Source organism: Pristiophorus japonicus, chromosome 7, assembly GCF_044704955.1.
Source record: "Pristiophorus japonicus isolate sPriJap1 chromosome 7, sPriJap1.hap1, whole genome shotgun sequence".
Lineage (NCBI taxonomy): Eukaryota > Metazoa > Chordata > Chondrichthyes > Pristiophoridae > Pristiophorus > Pristiophorus japonicus.
The window spans coordinates 50,087,613-50,104,923 of record NC_091983.1 but is presented as its reverse complement, the minus strand read 5'-3'; the positions used below and the strand labels follow the sequence as shown (position 1 = coordinate 50,104,923).

General features: G+C 43.1%; 1 protein-coding gene across 2 annotated transcripts in view; it reads left to right on the top strand.

Moving 5' to 3' along the window:
• The window catches only part of LOC139267116 (peroxidasin homolog), a 324,156-nt gene that overhangs the window by 119,799 nt on the left and 187,046 nt on the right, over positions 1-17,311 (top strand). For both annotated transcript variants that reach the window (XM_070884937.1, XM_070884936.1), the window contains exon 3: positions 14,663-14,734. In XM_070884937.1, coding sequence (XP_070741038.1) covers positions 14,663-14,734 — 72 coding nt within the window. The remainder of the gene's footprint in view (positions 1-14,662; positions 14,735-17,311) is intronic.

Sequence of the window (17,311 nt, the reverse complement as noted above, 5' to 3'; positions counted from 1 at the left end):
TGTATTTTAACAGGCAAAAAAGGGGCAAATGCTTGGATTTTTGATGGCCTGGTTTTCAAGCATTTCTCTGGACCATGTGGCACCTCGGCTACATTTAGCTGAACTTGGCTTGTACTTTTCCCCTCACGAACATAGCAACATGCAGTTGCAGACTTTATTCAAACACGGACCATTTACAATGCTACTGTTACCCATACTATAAGTAACATCCCACAATTTTAGCTGCTTGTTAACATTTCCTCATACAGTATAATTCGTGTGGCTGAGTTCTCACTGGGGAGTCCCCACCAGTCACATCATCTGAGCATGTTTTCCAATATAGAAACATAGAAAATAGGTGCAGGAGTAGGCCATTCAGCCCCTTGAGCCTGCACCACCATTCAATAAGATCAATAAGATACCCCTTTTTCCTGCTTTCTCTCCATACCCCTTTAGACGTAAGGGCCATATCTAACTCCCTCTTGAATATATCCAATGAACTGGCATCAACAACTCTCTGCGATAGGAAATTCCACAGGTTAACAACTCTCTGAGTGAAGAAGTTTTTCCTTATCGCAGTCCGAAATGGCCTTCCCCTTATCCTAAGACTGTGTCCCCTGGTTCTGGACTTCCCCAACATCGGGAACATTCTTCCCGCATTTAACCTGTCCAGTACCATCAGAATCTCATAAGTTTCTATGAGATCCCCTCTCATCCTTCTAAACTCCAGTGTATAAATGCCCAGTTGATCCAGTCTCTCCTCATATGTCAGTCCCGCCATCCCGGGAATTAGTCTGGTGAACCTTCGCTGCACTCCCTCAATAGCAAGAACGTTCTTCCTCCAATTAGGAGACCAAAACGGAACACAATATTCCAGGTGAGGCCTCACCAAGGCCCTGTACAACTGCAGTAGGACCTCCCTGCTCCTATACTCAAATCCCCCAGCTATGAAGGCCAACATACCATTTGCCTCCTTCACCGCCTGCTGTACTTGTATGCCAACTTTCAATGTCTGATGAACCATGACACCCAGGTCTCGTTGCACCTCCCCTTTTCCTAATCTGCCAACATTCAGATAATATTCTGTCTTTGCATTTTTGCCCCCAAAGTAGATAACCTCACATTTATCCACATTATACTGCATCTACCATGCATTTGCCCACTCACCTAACCTGTCCAAGTCACCCTGCAGCCTCTTAGCGTCCCCCTCTAATGTAACGCCTCTGTTTAAAAAAGGGGGCAGACAAAAGGCAGGTAACTATAGGCCGGTTAGTTTAACATCTGTAGTGGGGAAAATGCTTGAAGCTATCATTAAGGAAGAAATAGCGGGACATCTAGATAGGAATAGTGCAATCAAGCAGACGCAACATGGATTCATGAAGGGGAAATCATGTTTAACTAATTTACTGGAATTCTTTGAGGATATAACGAGCATGGTGGATAGAGGTGTACCGATGGATGTGGTGTATTTAGATTTCCAAAAGGCCTTTGATCAGGTGCCACACAAAAGGTTACTGCAGAAGATAAAGGTACGCGGAGTCAGAGGAAATTTATTAGCATGGATCGAGAATTGGCTGGCGAACAGAAAGCAGAGAGTCGGGATAAATAGGTCCTTTTTGGGTTGGAAATCGGTGGTTAGTGGTGTGCCACAAGGATCGGTGCTGGGACCACAACTGTTTACAATATACATAGATGACCTGGAAGAGTTTGGTGGTCTGTACACAACTCACACTAACATTTTCTGCCCCTTGGTATTCCGTAGCTCCACCTATACTAGTTCCACATCATCCAAGCTTATGTCCTTTTTTACTATTGCATTAATTTCCTCTTTAACCAGCAATGCCACCCCGCCTCCTTTTCCTTTCTGTCTATCCCTCCTAAATGTTGAATACCCCGGATGTTGAGTTCCCAGCCTTGGTCACCCTGGAGCCATGTCTCCGTGATGCCAGTTACATCATACCTGTTAACTGCTATCTGCGCAATTAATTCGTCCATCTTATTCTGAATACTCCTCGCATTGAGGCACTGAGCCTTCAGGCTTGTCTTTCTAACACACTTTGCCCCTTTAGAATTTTGCTGTAATGTGGCCCTTTTTGATTTTTGCTTTAGGTTTCTCTGCCCTCCAGTTTTACTTTTCTTCTTTCTATCTTTTGCTTCTGCCCCCCATTCTACTTCCCTCTGTCTCCCTGCATAGGTTCCCATCACCCTGTCATGTTAGTTTAACTCCTCCCCAACAGCACTAGCAAACACTCCCTCTTGGACATTGGTTCCGGTCCTGCCCAGGTGCAGACCGTCCGGTTTGTACTGGTTTCAATGTCCCAGGAATTTGAATCCCTCCCTTCTGCACCACTCCTCAAGCCACGTATTCATCTGAGCTATCCTGCGATTCCTACTCTGACTAGCACGTGGCACTGGTAGCAATCCTGAGATTACTACTTTTGAGGTCCTACTTTTTAATTTAGCTCCTAGCTCCCTAAATTCGCCTTGTAGGACCTCATCCCGTTTTTTACCTATATCGTTGATACCTATATGCACCACGACAATTGGCTGTTCACCCTCCCTTTTCAGAATGTCCTGCACCCACTCCGAGACATCCTTGACCCTTGCATCAGGGAGGCAACATACCATCCTGGAGTCTCGGTTGCAGCCGTAGAAACGTCTATCTATTCCCCTTACAATTGAGTCCCTTATCACTAGCTTTCCCACTCTTTTTCCTGCCCTCCTGTGCAGCAGAGCCACCCACGGTGCCATGAACATTGCTGCTGCTGCTGCCCTCCCCTGTTAAGTCATCCCCCTCAACAGAACCCAAAGCGGTGTATCTGTTTTGCAGGGGGATGACTGCAGGGGACCCCTGCACTACCTTCTTTGCACTGCTCTTCCTGTTAGTCACGCATTCCCTATTTGGCTGTGTACCCTTTACTGCGGTAAGACCAACTTATTAAACATGCTATTCACGTAATTCTCAGCATCGTGGATGCTCCAGAGTGAATCCACCCGCTGCACCAGTGCCGCAATGCGGTCCATCAGGAGCTGCAGGCGGATGCACTTCCCGCACTCATCATCGTCAGGGACACCGGAAGCGTCCCTGAGTTCCCTCATAGTACAGGAGGAGCATAACACGTGTCCGAGCTCTCATGCCATGATTTAACCCTTAGATAGACTTAATTTGGCAACAACAATGCTAAAAGGTTACTTACTGATAAAGGAAAAGAAAAACTACTTACCAATCACTTACCGCCTTGGCTGTGACGTCACCTTTCGATTTCTTTGTACTTTTTTGCGTCCCTGTTGCAGCTGCACTGGCTGGCCTCCTCGATGTCCCGCTGCTCGCACTCGTGCCTCTCCGATGAACGCTGTGCCTTTTTTAGGCCGCTCCGCTGTCCCCGGACTCCCTGCTGCTCGCACTCCCGCCTCTGTGATGAACGCTGTGCCTTTTTTAGGCCGCTCCGCTGTCCCCGGACTCCCTGCTGCTCTCCCTGCTGCTCGCACTCCCGCCTCTGTGATGAACGCTGTGCCTTTTTTAGGCCGCTCCGCTGTCCCCAGACTCCCCGCTGCTCGCACAAGATTGGAAAGTGCCGCAGTACAGCGGGACCTGGGGGTACTTGTGCATGAAACACAAAAGGATAGTATGCAGGTACAGCAACTGATCAGGAAGGCCAATGGTATCTTCCCCTTTATTGCCAAGGGGATGGAGTATAAAAGCAGGGAAGTCTTGCTACAGTTATATAAGGTATTGGTGAGGCCACACCTGGGATACTGCGTGCAGTATTGGTTTCCATATTTACGAAAGGATATACTTGCTTTGGAGGCAGTTCAGAGAAGGTTGATTCTGGGGATGAGGGGGTTTGACTTATGAGGAAAGGTTGAGTAGTTTGGGCCTCTACTCATTGGTATTCAGAAGAATGAGAGGTGATCTTATCGAAGCATATAAGGTTATGAGCGGACTTGACAAGGTGGATGCAGAGTGGATGTTTCCACTGATGGGCGAGACTAGAACTAGAGGCATGATCTTAGACTAAGGGGCCGTCCTTTTAAAACAGAGATGAGGAGAAATTTATTTTCCCAGAGAGTTGTAAAATTGTGGAATTTGCTGCCTGTGAGCTGTGGATGCTGGGACATTGAATAAATTTAAGACAGAAATAGACAATTTGTTAAACGATAAGGGGATAAGGGGTTATGGGGAGCGGGCAGGGTCGTGGAGCTGAGTCCATGATCAGATCAGCCATGATCTTATTGAATGGCGGAGCAGGCTCGAGGGGCCAAATGGCCTACTCCTGTTCCTGTTTCTTATGTTTTTATGTTATCTTTTACATTCTTTGTTGTGTTGTTAGATTTGTGGGAAATATTAATAGATATTAAATAGTTTATTGGAATAACAATACCACACACTACTGAAATGTGCATATTTTGGTGCAGTCTTTAATTTGGGACACGTGTAGCTTAGAGATTTGTTATAATGCAGGTACTGGTCTTAAGGCTGTAAAGTGTGATTTGCCAGCAGTCGACCCAAGTTATGCTGCCAGCTGTGTGATAAATCTAGTTACAAAGAAGCTTTGCTCATGTGTGAAAGCCTGTGTGTGCAGAATTCAACTTTCCAGGTGGTTACATTTCCATTCGGCTTATCAGATGTGTGCTGATGTTTTCTCACGTTCTGCTGCTGCCTCCCCATACCCTTTCATATTTCTCTTTCATACAACTACTCTGTTTCATGCAACAAGGTACAAGCCAGGAGTATGATGGAATGCTTTCCACTTGCCTGTATGTAAGAGCAGCTCCAACAACACTCAAGAATCTCGACATCATCCAAGACAAAGCAGCCCGCTTGATTGGTACCCCATCCACCATCTTAAACATTCACTCCCTCCACCACCGGCGCACTGTGGCTGCGGTGTGTACCATCTACAAGATGCACTGCAGCAACTCGCCACGGCTTCTCCGGCAGCACCTCCCAAACCCGCAACCTCTACCATCTAGAAGGATAAGGGCAGCAGATGCATGGGAGCATCATGGAAATATAGACTTGGAAATGTATTGCGATTCCTTCATCGTCGCTGGATCAAAATCCTAGAACTCCCTCACATTACTGTGGGAGTACCTTCACCACAAGGACTGCAGCGGTTCAAGAAGGCGGGTCACCACCATCTGCTCGAGGGCAATTCGGGAAGGGCAATAAATGCTAGCCTTGCCAGCGACGCCCACATCCCGGAACAAATTTTTTAAAAAAAATCCTCGGCACAATTTACCATACTCCTTCCCCCATCCAAATTTAGTGTCATTCATATATTTCAATATTCTCCTCTCGATTCCTAAATCCAGGTAATTTATGTATATCATGGCCCGGATTTTACAGTAGGCGCCGTAACTACAGATTGCGCCACTGACATCCGAATGGATTGTGAACTTAGCTGATGGAGACCCTCCTTCGTGGACTTGCTGTATGATGCTGTGTACTCGAGGGCAGCGTAATGGCCTACGGATCCCAGGCGTGCAGCGTGTGCGGAAGCATACCTGGGATTATATGGGCCTGGAGCTCCAATCAGCAAACTAACGTTCTCTCGTACATTTATGATCTCTGGAAAGGGGGGGACAAAACTGTCATTACTGGAGCCGTCTGTGGATAAATATTTATACTTTCAGTTGTCAAGCTTATACTCCACATAGATGCAAAAATAAATAAAGCCCTCAATGTAGCAACCGCTTCCTCCGAACATTTCATGGATAAATAAATACTTTCCATGGCCAAAATCCTAAAATGTTTCAATTTCCGGCCTCAAGTTTTTAAATTTCCTTGAGTTTGTCAGGAGGTATCCCCTTGCGCTTTGTTAACAGGCCCATTTCCACCAGCCGTAAAATTTTCATGCATGATTGCTGCGCAGTTGCTGGGCAATTAGTCCAACTCTGTTTCAGCAGAGTTAATGTCGGTGAGGATGCTCTGTCAAGTCGGAACTTGACATCGCAAGTTCGTGATTTAGCCGTGCATGCAGAAATCCCAAACTTGCTGTCAATTTCAAATGCAGTATGACGGCATACTCTGAGTGCACCGTTCTATTCACCACACATTCTGGCCCAATAAATAAGTGGATCAAAAGCAGACTGCGTTAGGAAATCACTAACCTTATCTTTCATCCCCAACATTTGCTTTCTGTCCTCCAACCATCTCTCGAGATGTATGGCCACATTTCTGTTTGCTGTTGGCTCTTGCTGTTTAAATACTTAACAGGACTGGCAGAAAATAATCAAAGTTAATGCTAGTTTTTCTTAACTGTTTGTCTAGAAAGGGTTTCACGTGATTATAAAATGCAAATGGAGGAATGTAGTAGTTGTAATTACCAGGTGAGGTTTGAAAGCTTCAAATTTGGAAGAGCTTTTGCGGCTTTCAGTTGATTTCTTTGCCAATGCACCAGAAGGTTGCACAACATTTTGGACCAGAAATTGCGATTGGAGGCTTCCTGCGGGCGGGTGCCTCAGACCTGAAACATTTCTACGAATTTACTTGATGATTTGGGAGGTTCGGAAACTTCTGGTCCTGGGCCTCTGAAAGCCTGCGTAGAGACCCACGTATTCCAGGGATTGGGGCGCTTCGCACGCGTCCCGGGGGTCACGTGGGCCGGCCCAACCAATCCAAGTAGGGATATTCCTATTCATACTTCATAAGGAAAATGTATCTTTAAAAACACATAAGCAATTAAAATATATATTTTTAAAAACCATCACATTTAAAATTGATCAAAATGGAATTTAATTCATTAAAACTTTTATTTTTTTTTTGAAAAATAAATTTACATATTTTAAAGGGTCTAAAAATAAACTTGCCTTATTTGACAGATTTTTAAATGTTTCAATTATTGAAAAAAAATTATTTCCCTGTCCTTTTAAAAGACTTACAGTCGTAAGAATTTCAAGGGTATTCCCTCGGCAGAAGTTGGGCAAATAGCCCAGCACTCAGCCCGCAGAGGCCCTTTACTTCCGGATGTGTGCAATTTGTCAAGAGTATTCATGACCGATCGCAAGTTCCGGGTCTAAACCCTGAACTTGGGGCCCTATGGGCATGTGCGCATCTTGTACGTGCTCGTAGACGACGTGAATTCAGGGCCAATGTATCTTCAGCATATTGTATGCACCACTATCCTTACAGAAGAAAATATTTTGTTTTTTTTCTTGTTTATAGTGTTAAAAGTAGATTAAGCCTTTTTCATTTGAATCCCATCAAGAAATAATGGAGGCTTGTAAAAAAGGAACGGCAATAATCATGGGTGATTTTCATCTTCATATTGATTGGACAAATCAAATTGGCCAGGGTAGCCTTGAGGAAGAGTTCACAGGGTGTATCCGGGATGGTTTCCTTGAACAGAATGTTGCGGAAACAACCAGGGAGAAGGCTATCTTAGATCTGGTACTGTGTAATGAGACAGGATTAATAAATTATCTCCTTGTAAAGGATCGTCTAGGAAAGAGTAATCGTAGTATGGCTGAATTTCAAATTCAGTTGGAGGGTGAGAAAGTTGGATCTCAAACCAGTGTCCAAAGCTTAAATAAGGGAGACTACAAAGGTATGAAGGCAGAGTTGGCTAAAGTGGACTGGGAAATAGATTCAAGTATGGGATGGTTGATGAGCAGTGGCAGACATTTAAGGAGATATTTCATGACTCTCAACAAAAATATATTCCAGTGAGAAGGAAAGACTTTTTAAGAGAAGGGATAACCATCTGTGCCTAACTAAGGAAATAAAGGATGGTGTCAAAGTGAAAACAAGGGCATACAATGTGGCTAAGATTAGTGGGAGGCCAGAGGATTGGGAAACTTAAAAAAAGAGGAAAGGACGACTAAAAAAAATAATCAAGAGAAGGAAGAAAGATTGAGAGTAAATTAGCAGAAAATATAAAAGCAGATGGTAAGAGTTTCGACAGGTTTATAAAAAGGAAGAGCGTGGCTAAAGTAAATGTTGGTACCTTAGAGGATGAGACTGGGGAATTAATGGGGAACAGGGAAATGGCAGAGACTTTGAACAAATATTTTGTATCGGTCTTCACGGTAGAAGACACTAAAAACATCCCATTCATGGATAATCAAGGGGCTATAGGGAAGGAGGAACTCAGGTGATTGTTTTATCACTAAAGAAAAAGTACTCTAAAATAATGGAACTAAAGGTGAACAAGTCCCCTGGACCTGATGGCTTGCATCTTAGGGTCTGAAAAGAAGTGGCTGCAGAGACAGTGGATGCATTGGTTGTAATCTACCAAAATTCCCTGGATTCTGGAGAGGTCCCAGTGAATTGGAAAACTGCAAATATGACGTCCCTATTTAAAAAAGGAGGCAGACTGAACACAGGAAACTATAGATCAGTTAGCCTAACATCGGTCGTTGGGAAAATGCTGGAGTCCATTATTAAGGAAGCAGTAGCAGGACATTTGGAAAAGCATAAAGTCAAGCAGAGTCAACATGGTTTTATGAAAGGGAAATCATGTTTGACAAATTTGCTGGAGTTCTTTGAGGATGTAACGGGCATGGTGGGTAATGGGGAACCAGTGGATGTGGTGTATTTAGATTTTCAGAAGGCATTCAATAAGGTGTCACATAAAAGGTTACTGCACAAGATAAAAGTTCATGGGGTTGGGGGTAATATATTAGCATGGATAGAGGATTAGCTAACTAACAGAAAACAGAGTCAGGATAAATGGGTCATTTTCCGGTTGGCAAATGGTAACTAGTGGGGTGCCACAGGGATCGGTGCTGGGGCCTCAGCTATTTATAATTTGTATTAATGACTTGGATCAAGGGACCGAGTGTAATGTAGCCAAGTTTCTGATGATAAAAAAGATGGGTGGGAACGCAAGTTGTGAGGGGGACTAAAAAAATCTTCAAAGTGATATAGACAGGCTAAGTGAGTGGGCAAACATTTGGCAGATGGAGTATAATGTGGGTAAGTGTGAGGTTATCCACTTTGGCAGGAAAAATAAAAAAGCAAGTTATTTTAAAAGAAGAGAAATTATAAAATGCTACAGTACAGTGGGATCTGGGGGTCCTTGTGCATGAAACACAAAGGTAGTATGCAGATACAGCAAATAATCAGGAAGGAAAATTGAATGTTGGCCTTTATTGCAAAGGCGATGGAGTATAAAAGCAGAGAAGTGCTGCTACAACTGTACAAGATATTGGTGAGGCTAAATACTGCGTACAGTTTGGCCTCATTAAGGAGGGGAATACTTGCATTGGAGGCAGTTCAGAGAACGTTCACGAGGTTGATTCCTGAGATGAAGGGGTTGACTTATGAGGAAAGGTTGAGTAGGTTGGGCCTATACTCATTGGAGTTCAGAAGAATGAGACGTGATCTTATTGAAACATATAAGATACTGAGGGGGCTCAACAAGGTAAATGCAGAGAGGATGTTTCCCCTCATGGGGAATCTAGAACTAGGGGGCATAGTTTCAGAATAAGGGGCCGTCCATTTAAAATTGAGATGAGGAGGAATTTCTTTTCTGAGGGTTGTAAATCTGTGGAATTCTCTGCCCCAGAGCTGTGGAGGCAGGGTCATTGAATATATTTCAGGTGGAGATAGACAGATTTTTGAGAACTAAGGGAGTGTGAAGGGCTATGGGGAGAGGGCAGGGAAGTGGAGCTGAGCCCAATGTCAGATCAGCCATGATCTTATTGAATGGCAGAGCTGACTCGAGTGGCCAACTGGCCTACTGCTCCTACTGCTTATGTTCTTAGGTTCTAAGAGGCCATACTATAACTATTGCTTGCTGTATTTAAATGGGATGCAGTTTGCAGAATGGGTTGTGATATTTTTTTCCTCTAAGCTATGTTTGCTTTTTTTGCATATAAAAATGGGGAATTGAAAGGAGACTGCAATCCCATGATATTAGGTCTAAAAGTGCAGTTGTACCTGTATTATTAGTGCTGCTGAAATATTTAAAATATTATTGGTTTACGGATGAACAGCCGACTCTGGTTAATTTCTTGCAGAACTTCTAGCATTAGATACAATGTTTACAATGCAACCTATGCAGCAGTCATAAACCTTTCAGAATGTTTATAGTAGCACGCCCTACAATTTGTAAAATGCTAATGTGCTTCCCAAAATAAATCTTAATTCAAAGCTGCTCAATGCTTCTTTATTGCTGAAATAAAGTTGTTATTTACATTTAAAGCTGTCTATTAATGATGTGGGTGGCACCATAGGCTCCATGCCTCTGATTGTAACTATTTGCACACAGTTACTTGAATGATCTAATACCCAGTTTATATTACTCTGCTTCAGTGTGCCGAATCTGCTCCCTCAATACTGGATTTGGTAACATCGCACACAGGAGATTCACACGTGTGTAACTATGCTGAGGTCTCAAATGTGATTTGTTGTTGTGCCTGTCCAAATTTCATCTGTGACTTTTGCATCTGGCTGTGGACTGTTCCCAATATTGGGGTAGGCTGTAGACCAGCAATGCTAAAAGCGTCCAGATTTTGATTGGCAGGCTCGATGCCAGATGTGGTCAGCGGAAGTTTTTTTGGCTCTGATGACGGCTGCACTTCTGGTCATAGGCAATGAGTGAAACCCCTGTTCCAGGAGGGTTCTATTACAGGGTTACCAACTTGGGCACTCTTACTATTTATTGGAGGCAATCATGTAGTATAAACGAGTAAGAATATGGGTATGATACTGTAGTGGTTGTGTTACTTAACGAGAGAATGTGAGCCAAAAACCCACCATGACAGTTTGAGAATTTGTTTTCAGTTTTATTTTTTTTTAAAAAAGGACATAAAAATCTTTTATCAGTAGAAGTGCCCAAGTTGTTCTCCTCCTCTCCAAAAAAAAGTTAATAAATTGACAACAGTTTTCTCTTCATTCATTGTTCAGCAAAATGGCTGATTCTCATGAGTCTCATGTTGTCTGTCCTCGCTGTCTGTTAGTGGGGTGACGAGCTCGACATCACCATGGTCTTTTTAATATTACAAAACTTATAACAAAGTGTTGATTGTAAAATAATAAGTATGAGTTTTTCAATGTTCTACGTGGATTTATGCTGACAGAATCTCCAGTGTGTGAATCCAATAGAAACATAGAAAATAGATGCAGGAGTAGGCCATTTGGCCCGTCGAGCCTGCACCACCATTCAATAAGATCATGGCTGATCATTCCCTCAGTACCCCTTTCCTGCTTTCTCTCCATACCCCTTGATCCCTTTAGCCGCAAGGGCCATATCTAACTCCCTCTTGAATATATCCAATGAACTCTCTGCGGCAGGGAATTCCACAGGTTAACAACTCTCTGAGTGAAGAAGTTTCTCCTCATCTCAGTCCTAAATGGCCTACTCATCCTAAGACTGTGTCCCCTGGTTCTGGACTTCCCCAACATCGGGAACATTCTTCCTGCATCTAACCTGTCCAGTCCCGTCAGAATCTTATACGTTTCTATGAGATCCCCTCTCATCCTTCTAAACTCCAGTGTATAAAGGCCCAGTTGATCCAGTCTCTCCTCATACGTCAGTCCCGCCATCCCGGCAATCAGTCTGGTGAACCTTCGCTGCACTCCCTCAATAGCAAGAACATCCCTCCTCAGATTAGGAGATCAAAACTGAACATAATATTCCAGGTGAGGCCTCAGCAAGGCCCTGTACAACTGCAGTAAGACCTCCCTACTCCTATACTCAAATCCCCTAGCTATGAAAGCCAACACACTATTTGCCACCTTCACCGCCTGCTTTACCTGCATGCCAACTTGCAATGACTGACGTACCATGACACCCAAGTCTCGTTGCACCTCCCCCTTTCCTAATCTGCAGCCGTTCAGATAACATAGAAACATCGAAAAGAGGTGCAGGAGTAGGCCATTCGGCCCTTCTAGCCTGCACCGCCATTCAATGAGTTCATGGCTGAACATGCAACTTCAGTACCCCGTTCCTGCTTTCACGCCATACCTCTTGATCCCCCTAGTAGTAAGGACTTCATCTAACTCCCTTTTGAATATATTTAGTGAATTGGCCTCAACTACTTTCTGTGGTAGAGAATTCCACAGGTTCACCACTCTCTGGGTGAAGAAGTTTCTCCTCATCTCGGTCCTAAATGGCTTAACCCTTATCCTTAGACTGTGACCCCTGATTCTGGACTTCCCCAACATTGGGAACATTCTTCCTGCATCCAACCTGTCTAAACCCGTCAGAATTTTAAATGTTTCTATGAGGTCCCCTCTCATTATTCTGAACTCCAGTGAATACAAGCCCAGTTGATCCAGTCTTTCTTGATAGGTCAGTCCCACCATCCCGGGAATCAGTCTGGTGAACCTTCGCTCCACTCCCTCAATAGCAAGAATGTCCTTCCTCAAGTTAGGAGACCAAAACTGTACACAATACTCCAGGTGTGGCCTCACCAAGGCCCTGTACAACTGTAGCAACACCTCCCTGCCCCTGTACTCAAATCCCCTCGCTATGAAGGCCAACATGCCATTTGCTTTCTTAACTGCCTGCTGTATCTGCATGCCTTCGTGTTTTTTCCCCCAAAGTGGATAACTTCACATTTATCCACATTATACTGCATCTGCAATGCATTGGCCCACTCAGCTAACCTGTCCAAGTAAACCTGCAGCCTTTTAGCGTCCTCCTCACAGCTCACACCGCCACCCAGTTAAGTGTCATCTGCAAACTTGGAGATATTACACTCAATTCTTTCATCTAAATCATTAATGTATATTGTAAAGCGCTGGGTTCCCAGCACTGAGCCCTGCGGCACTCAACTAGTTACTGCCTGCCATTCTGAAAAGGACCCGTTTATCCCAACTCTCTGCTTCCTGTCTGCCAACAAGTTCTCTATCCACATCAGTACATTACCTCCAATACCATGTGCTTTGATTTTGCACACCAATCTCTTGTGTGGGACCTTGTCAAAAGCCTTTTGAAAGTCTAAATACACCACATGCACTGGTTCTCCCTTCTCCACTCTACCAGTTACATCCTCAAAAATTTTTTGTCAAGCATGATTTCCCTTTCATAAATCCATGCTGACTTGGACCGATCCTGTCACTGCTTTCCAAATGCGCTGCTATTTCATCTTTAATGATTGATTCCAACATTTTCCCCACTACTGATGTCAGGCTAACCAGTCTATAATTACCTGTTTTCTCACTCCCTCCTTTTTTAAACAGTGGTGTTACATTAGCTATCCTCCAGTCCATCGGAACTGATCCAGAGTCAATCGACTGTTGGAAAATGATCACCAATGCATCCACTATTTCTAGGGCCACTTCCTTAAGTACTCTGGGATGCAGACTATTGGGTCCCGGGGATTTATCGGGCTTCAATCCCATCAATTTCCCTAACACAATTTCCCGCTTTATAAGGATATCCTTCAGTTTCTCCTTCTCACTAGACCCTCGGTCCCCAATATTTCCAGAAGGTTATTTGTGTCTTCCTTCATGAAAATAGAACCAAAGTATTTGTTTAACTGGTTCACCAATTCTTTGATCCCCATTATAAATTCACCTGAATCTGACTGCAAGGGACTTGCGTTTGTTTTCACTAATCTTTTTCTCTTCACATCTCTATAGAAGTTTTTATGTTCCCAGCAAGCTTCCTCTCGTACTCTATTTTCCCCCTCCTAATTAAACCCTTTCTCCTCCTCTGCTGAATTACAAAATTCTCCCAGTCCTCAGGTTTGCTGCTTTTTCTGGCCAATTTATATGCCTCTTCCTTGGATTTAACACTATCCTTAATTTCCATTGTTTGCCACGGTTGAGCCACCTTCCCCGTTTTATTTTTACTCCAGACAGGGATGTACAATTGTTGAAGTTCATCCATGTGATCTTTAAATGTTTGCCATTGCCTATCCACCGTCAACCCTTTAAGTATCACTCGTCAATCTATTCTAGCCAATTCACGTCTCATACCATCGAAGTTACCTTTCCCCAAGTTCAGGACCCTAGTCTCTGAATTAACTGTGTCACTCTCCATCTTAATAAAAAATTCTACCATATTATGGTCGCTCTTCCCCCAAGGGGCCTCGCTCAACAGGATTGTTAATTAGGCCTTTCTCATCACGCATCACCCAGTCTTGGATGGCCTGACCTCTAGTTGGTTCCTCGATATATTGGTCTAGAAAACCATCCCTAATACACTCCAGGAAATCCTCCCCCACTGCATTGCTACCAGTTTGTTTAGCCCAGTCAATATGTAGATTGAAGTCACCCATGATAACTGCTGTACCTTTATTGCAAGCATCCGTAATTTCTTGTTTGATGCTGTGCCCATCCTCATTACTACTGTTTGCTGGTCTATACACAACTCCCACTAGTGTTTTCTGCCCTTTGGTATTCCGTAGCTCCACCCATACAGATTCCACATCATCCAAGCTTAATGTCCTCCCTTACTATTGCATTAATTTCCTCTTTAACCAGCAATGCCACCCCACCTCCTTTTCCTTTCTGTCTATCCTTCCTAAATGTTGACTACCCCTGGATGTTGAGTTCCCAGCCTTGGTCACCCTGGAGCCATGTCTCCGTGATGCCAATTACATCATATCCGTTAACTGCTATCTGCACAGTTAATTCGTTCATAAATGACGTTTAGCTATAATTAGACACTCCATGCACCAGTTACGGGGGAAAAGACAAATAATAAACACATGGTATAATTTAAAAGAATAAATTTGCATTTTGTACTCTTGGTCTGTAACACATTTTTTTATCATTTTTCAGACTGTTAAACAACAACCAAATTAGGAGAATTCCCAGGGGTGCATTCGAAGATCTGGAGAATTTAAAATATCTGTGAGTAACTCACTTCAGTGTTTGAATGTTGTAACAGTCAAATAGACCACCGTACAATTTGGAGCAAGTGCGTGGTCAGTTCTCGTTTTCTTTCTCTTGTCAAATTTTCATTAATGCCTGAAGCTAAAGAATTAAAGATGATTGCTCAGAAATGTTTGCAGGCCAGTTGGATTTTAGAGTGTATTGTGCCTAGTATGAAGATATACTGGTAGGTTTGCTTTTTATAGAAGCTGAACATGAGTATTTAATCTGTGATGCTTTTTGTGTCACTAGTGAGTATTGCCAGTTGAACACAAAATATGCATTGTAAGAGTTTGGTTTTTGCAGCTGTTACTGGCAGAGAGACCAGTCTGGATTGAGTTGTTTTCTTCCTATGTGAAGACTCTCTTGAACGTAATTTATTTTAAGACTGTTTATAAATGTTTTGTGTGAAAAATCAATCCAACCAAACTTTCTTTAGTGCTGTTAACGAGGAAGCAAAGAAAAAAATACTTGGGTTATATATATATATATATATATATAGCAGCTTTATAAGGTTAAAATGCAATTGGTGACTTGATTTTTTTCTTCCATTCCTCCACAATTTGCTGCAGATTGGTTTACTCACAGGTGCACTATTTGGGGGATTGCCAATGAGAATACTGTCTGGTTGCCGAGCCTTTGTTATTTGGATGCAAAAAATATATGAAAGATTTGAACTTGTTATGCTATCAAACACCATTATCAATCTTTTTAGTTCTGTGCTTTTAAATTAGCAACAGAAAAAAGTGGTCTCTGGGCACTTTTTTGTTCCAGCCAACCGGATATTCTTTTCAAGGTTGATTTAACCTCCATAATGAAAGGTGGGAGTGAGAAGGCTGAAGGAGAAAAGGAAAGTAAATGATTTTAAATATAAAAAAGTTAGAACAGATAGAGCATAAAAGAATTTGATTAAAGAAACAGTAAATTCAAATTTTAAAATAAAAAAACAGGGAATAGTATAAAGGCAGGGGGTGAGCACAAGGGAAGGGTTTAGTTACTTTGTTTAATTTCATTTTAGGTGTATGGTAATCTGATAATATTTTAATCAATCCTTTCCTTATATAGCAATAGTTTTATTACTGCAATATGTTTTACAGCGTCTGTGCTTAAAACTTTCAAAATCCATCAGCCCAGGTAGAGGGGAATGCCGTCATTATTCTGAAGAGCCAAGTCTTTATTTTCTTTGTTCTAGCTTGTACTACATAAAACAAGTATATAATTAACATGGGTAGGTGACAGTACCAACTCTGCGAGTTTTTTTTTAATCGACTTCCTTCCTTCCTGTCTCTATTGAAGGTTGTGACTAATGCCGAGTTACGGCTTCAGGGCACAAGCAGCCCTGCGATACATTGCCCAAACAGCTTATCTTCATACCTAACCTAGATGGTGAGTGCAGGGCACCATAGCTTAAGCCAAGAATCATGCACATGCATTCCAGCAGGAGTCAACGCATTTGGAATGCTAGTTTTTTTTAAAACTTATTTCTCCCCACTCACACCCCCGCCCCCAGCCTCCCCACCCTACCACCCTCTCCTTTATCTTGGGCCTTTTCACTGTTCCAACAACTACTCTGGAAAAGATCAGATAACTCGTCTCAGAAATCAAATCTAGCATCATCTTGGTTTAAGTGACTCAGTATCACATCACATCATCATCGTCATCCCTCGAAATTGAGTAAGACTTGCTTCCACTGTAAAAGTGAGTTCTCTGGTGACTGTGCAGTCCAATACGGGAATTAAAGTCTCTGTCACAGGTGGGACAGATAGTGGTTGAAGGAAGGGGTGGGTGGAGAGCCTGGTTTGCCGTATGCTCCTTCCGTTGTCTGCAGTTGATTTCTGCATGTTCTCGGCGACGGGACTCGAGGTGCTCAACGTTCCCCCGGATGCTCTTCCTCCACTTAGGGCGGACTTGGGCCAAGGTTTGCCAGGTGCCGGTGAGGAAGGTTTGAGGGTCACATCACACTGGAGTTTTGGGGAGCACTTTGTGTGATTTTATGCCGATTTATTAAAAGGAACCACAGAGCACATACCAGTTTGGTCTCGGCAATGGGAATACCAGAAGTCTTGTGACACCATCGTGCAGCAGACAATGTACTGAGTACAAATTTTCACTGTGTGAGCTTCAATCGAATTTGTTTACAAAACTGTTGAACTTGAAGGAAAACAAGGATTAAGAGCATTAGGGTTGAATTAACTTGTGACGTGTTGTTATTTAACATTTGTGAAAATTAAGCAAACTATGAAAATTATGGTTTTAGTGTAGTTATGTTTAGATGTCTGTGTACTCTAATTTCATATTTTGACTGCTTTGTATATTATGGATTCCACAGTAGTTCCTACCACATAACTTGGTGAACTTTTGTGAATACACGTATAACGTCCGGAAACCTCAGGACCGAGGCCATTCCGGTTTTTGTGTTTTTCCGGATTTTGGCGAAGAAATCAGACGTCCCGAACCCGGAAACCCCATGGCCGAGTTTCGGGTATTTCTGGATTTCGGAGAAGAAAATCCCACGTCCCGAATCCGGAAACCTCGTGGACGATTTTCGGGTATTTC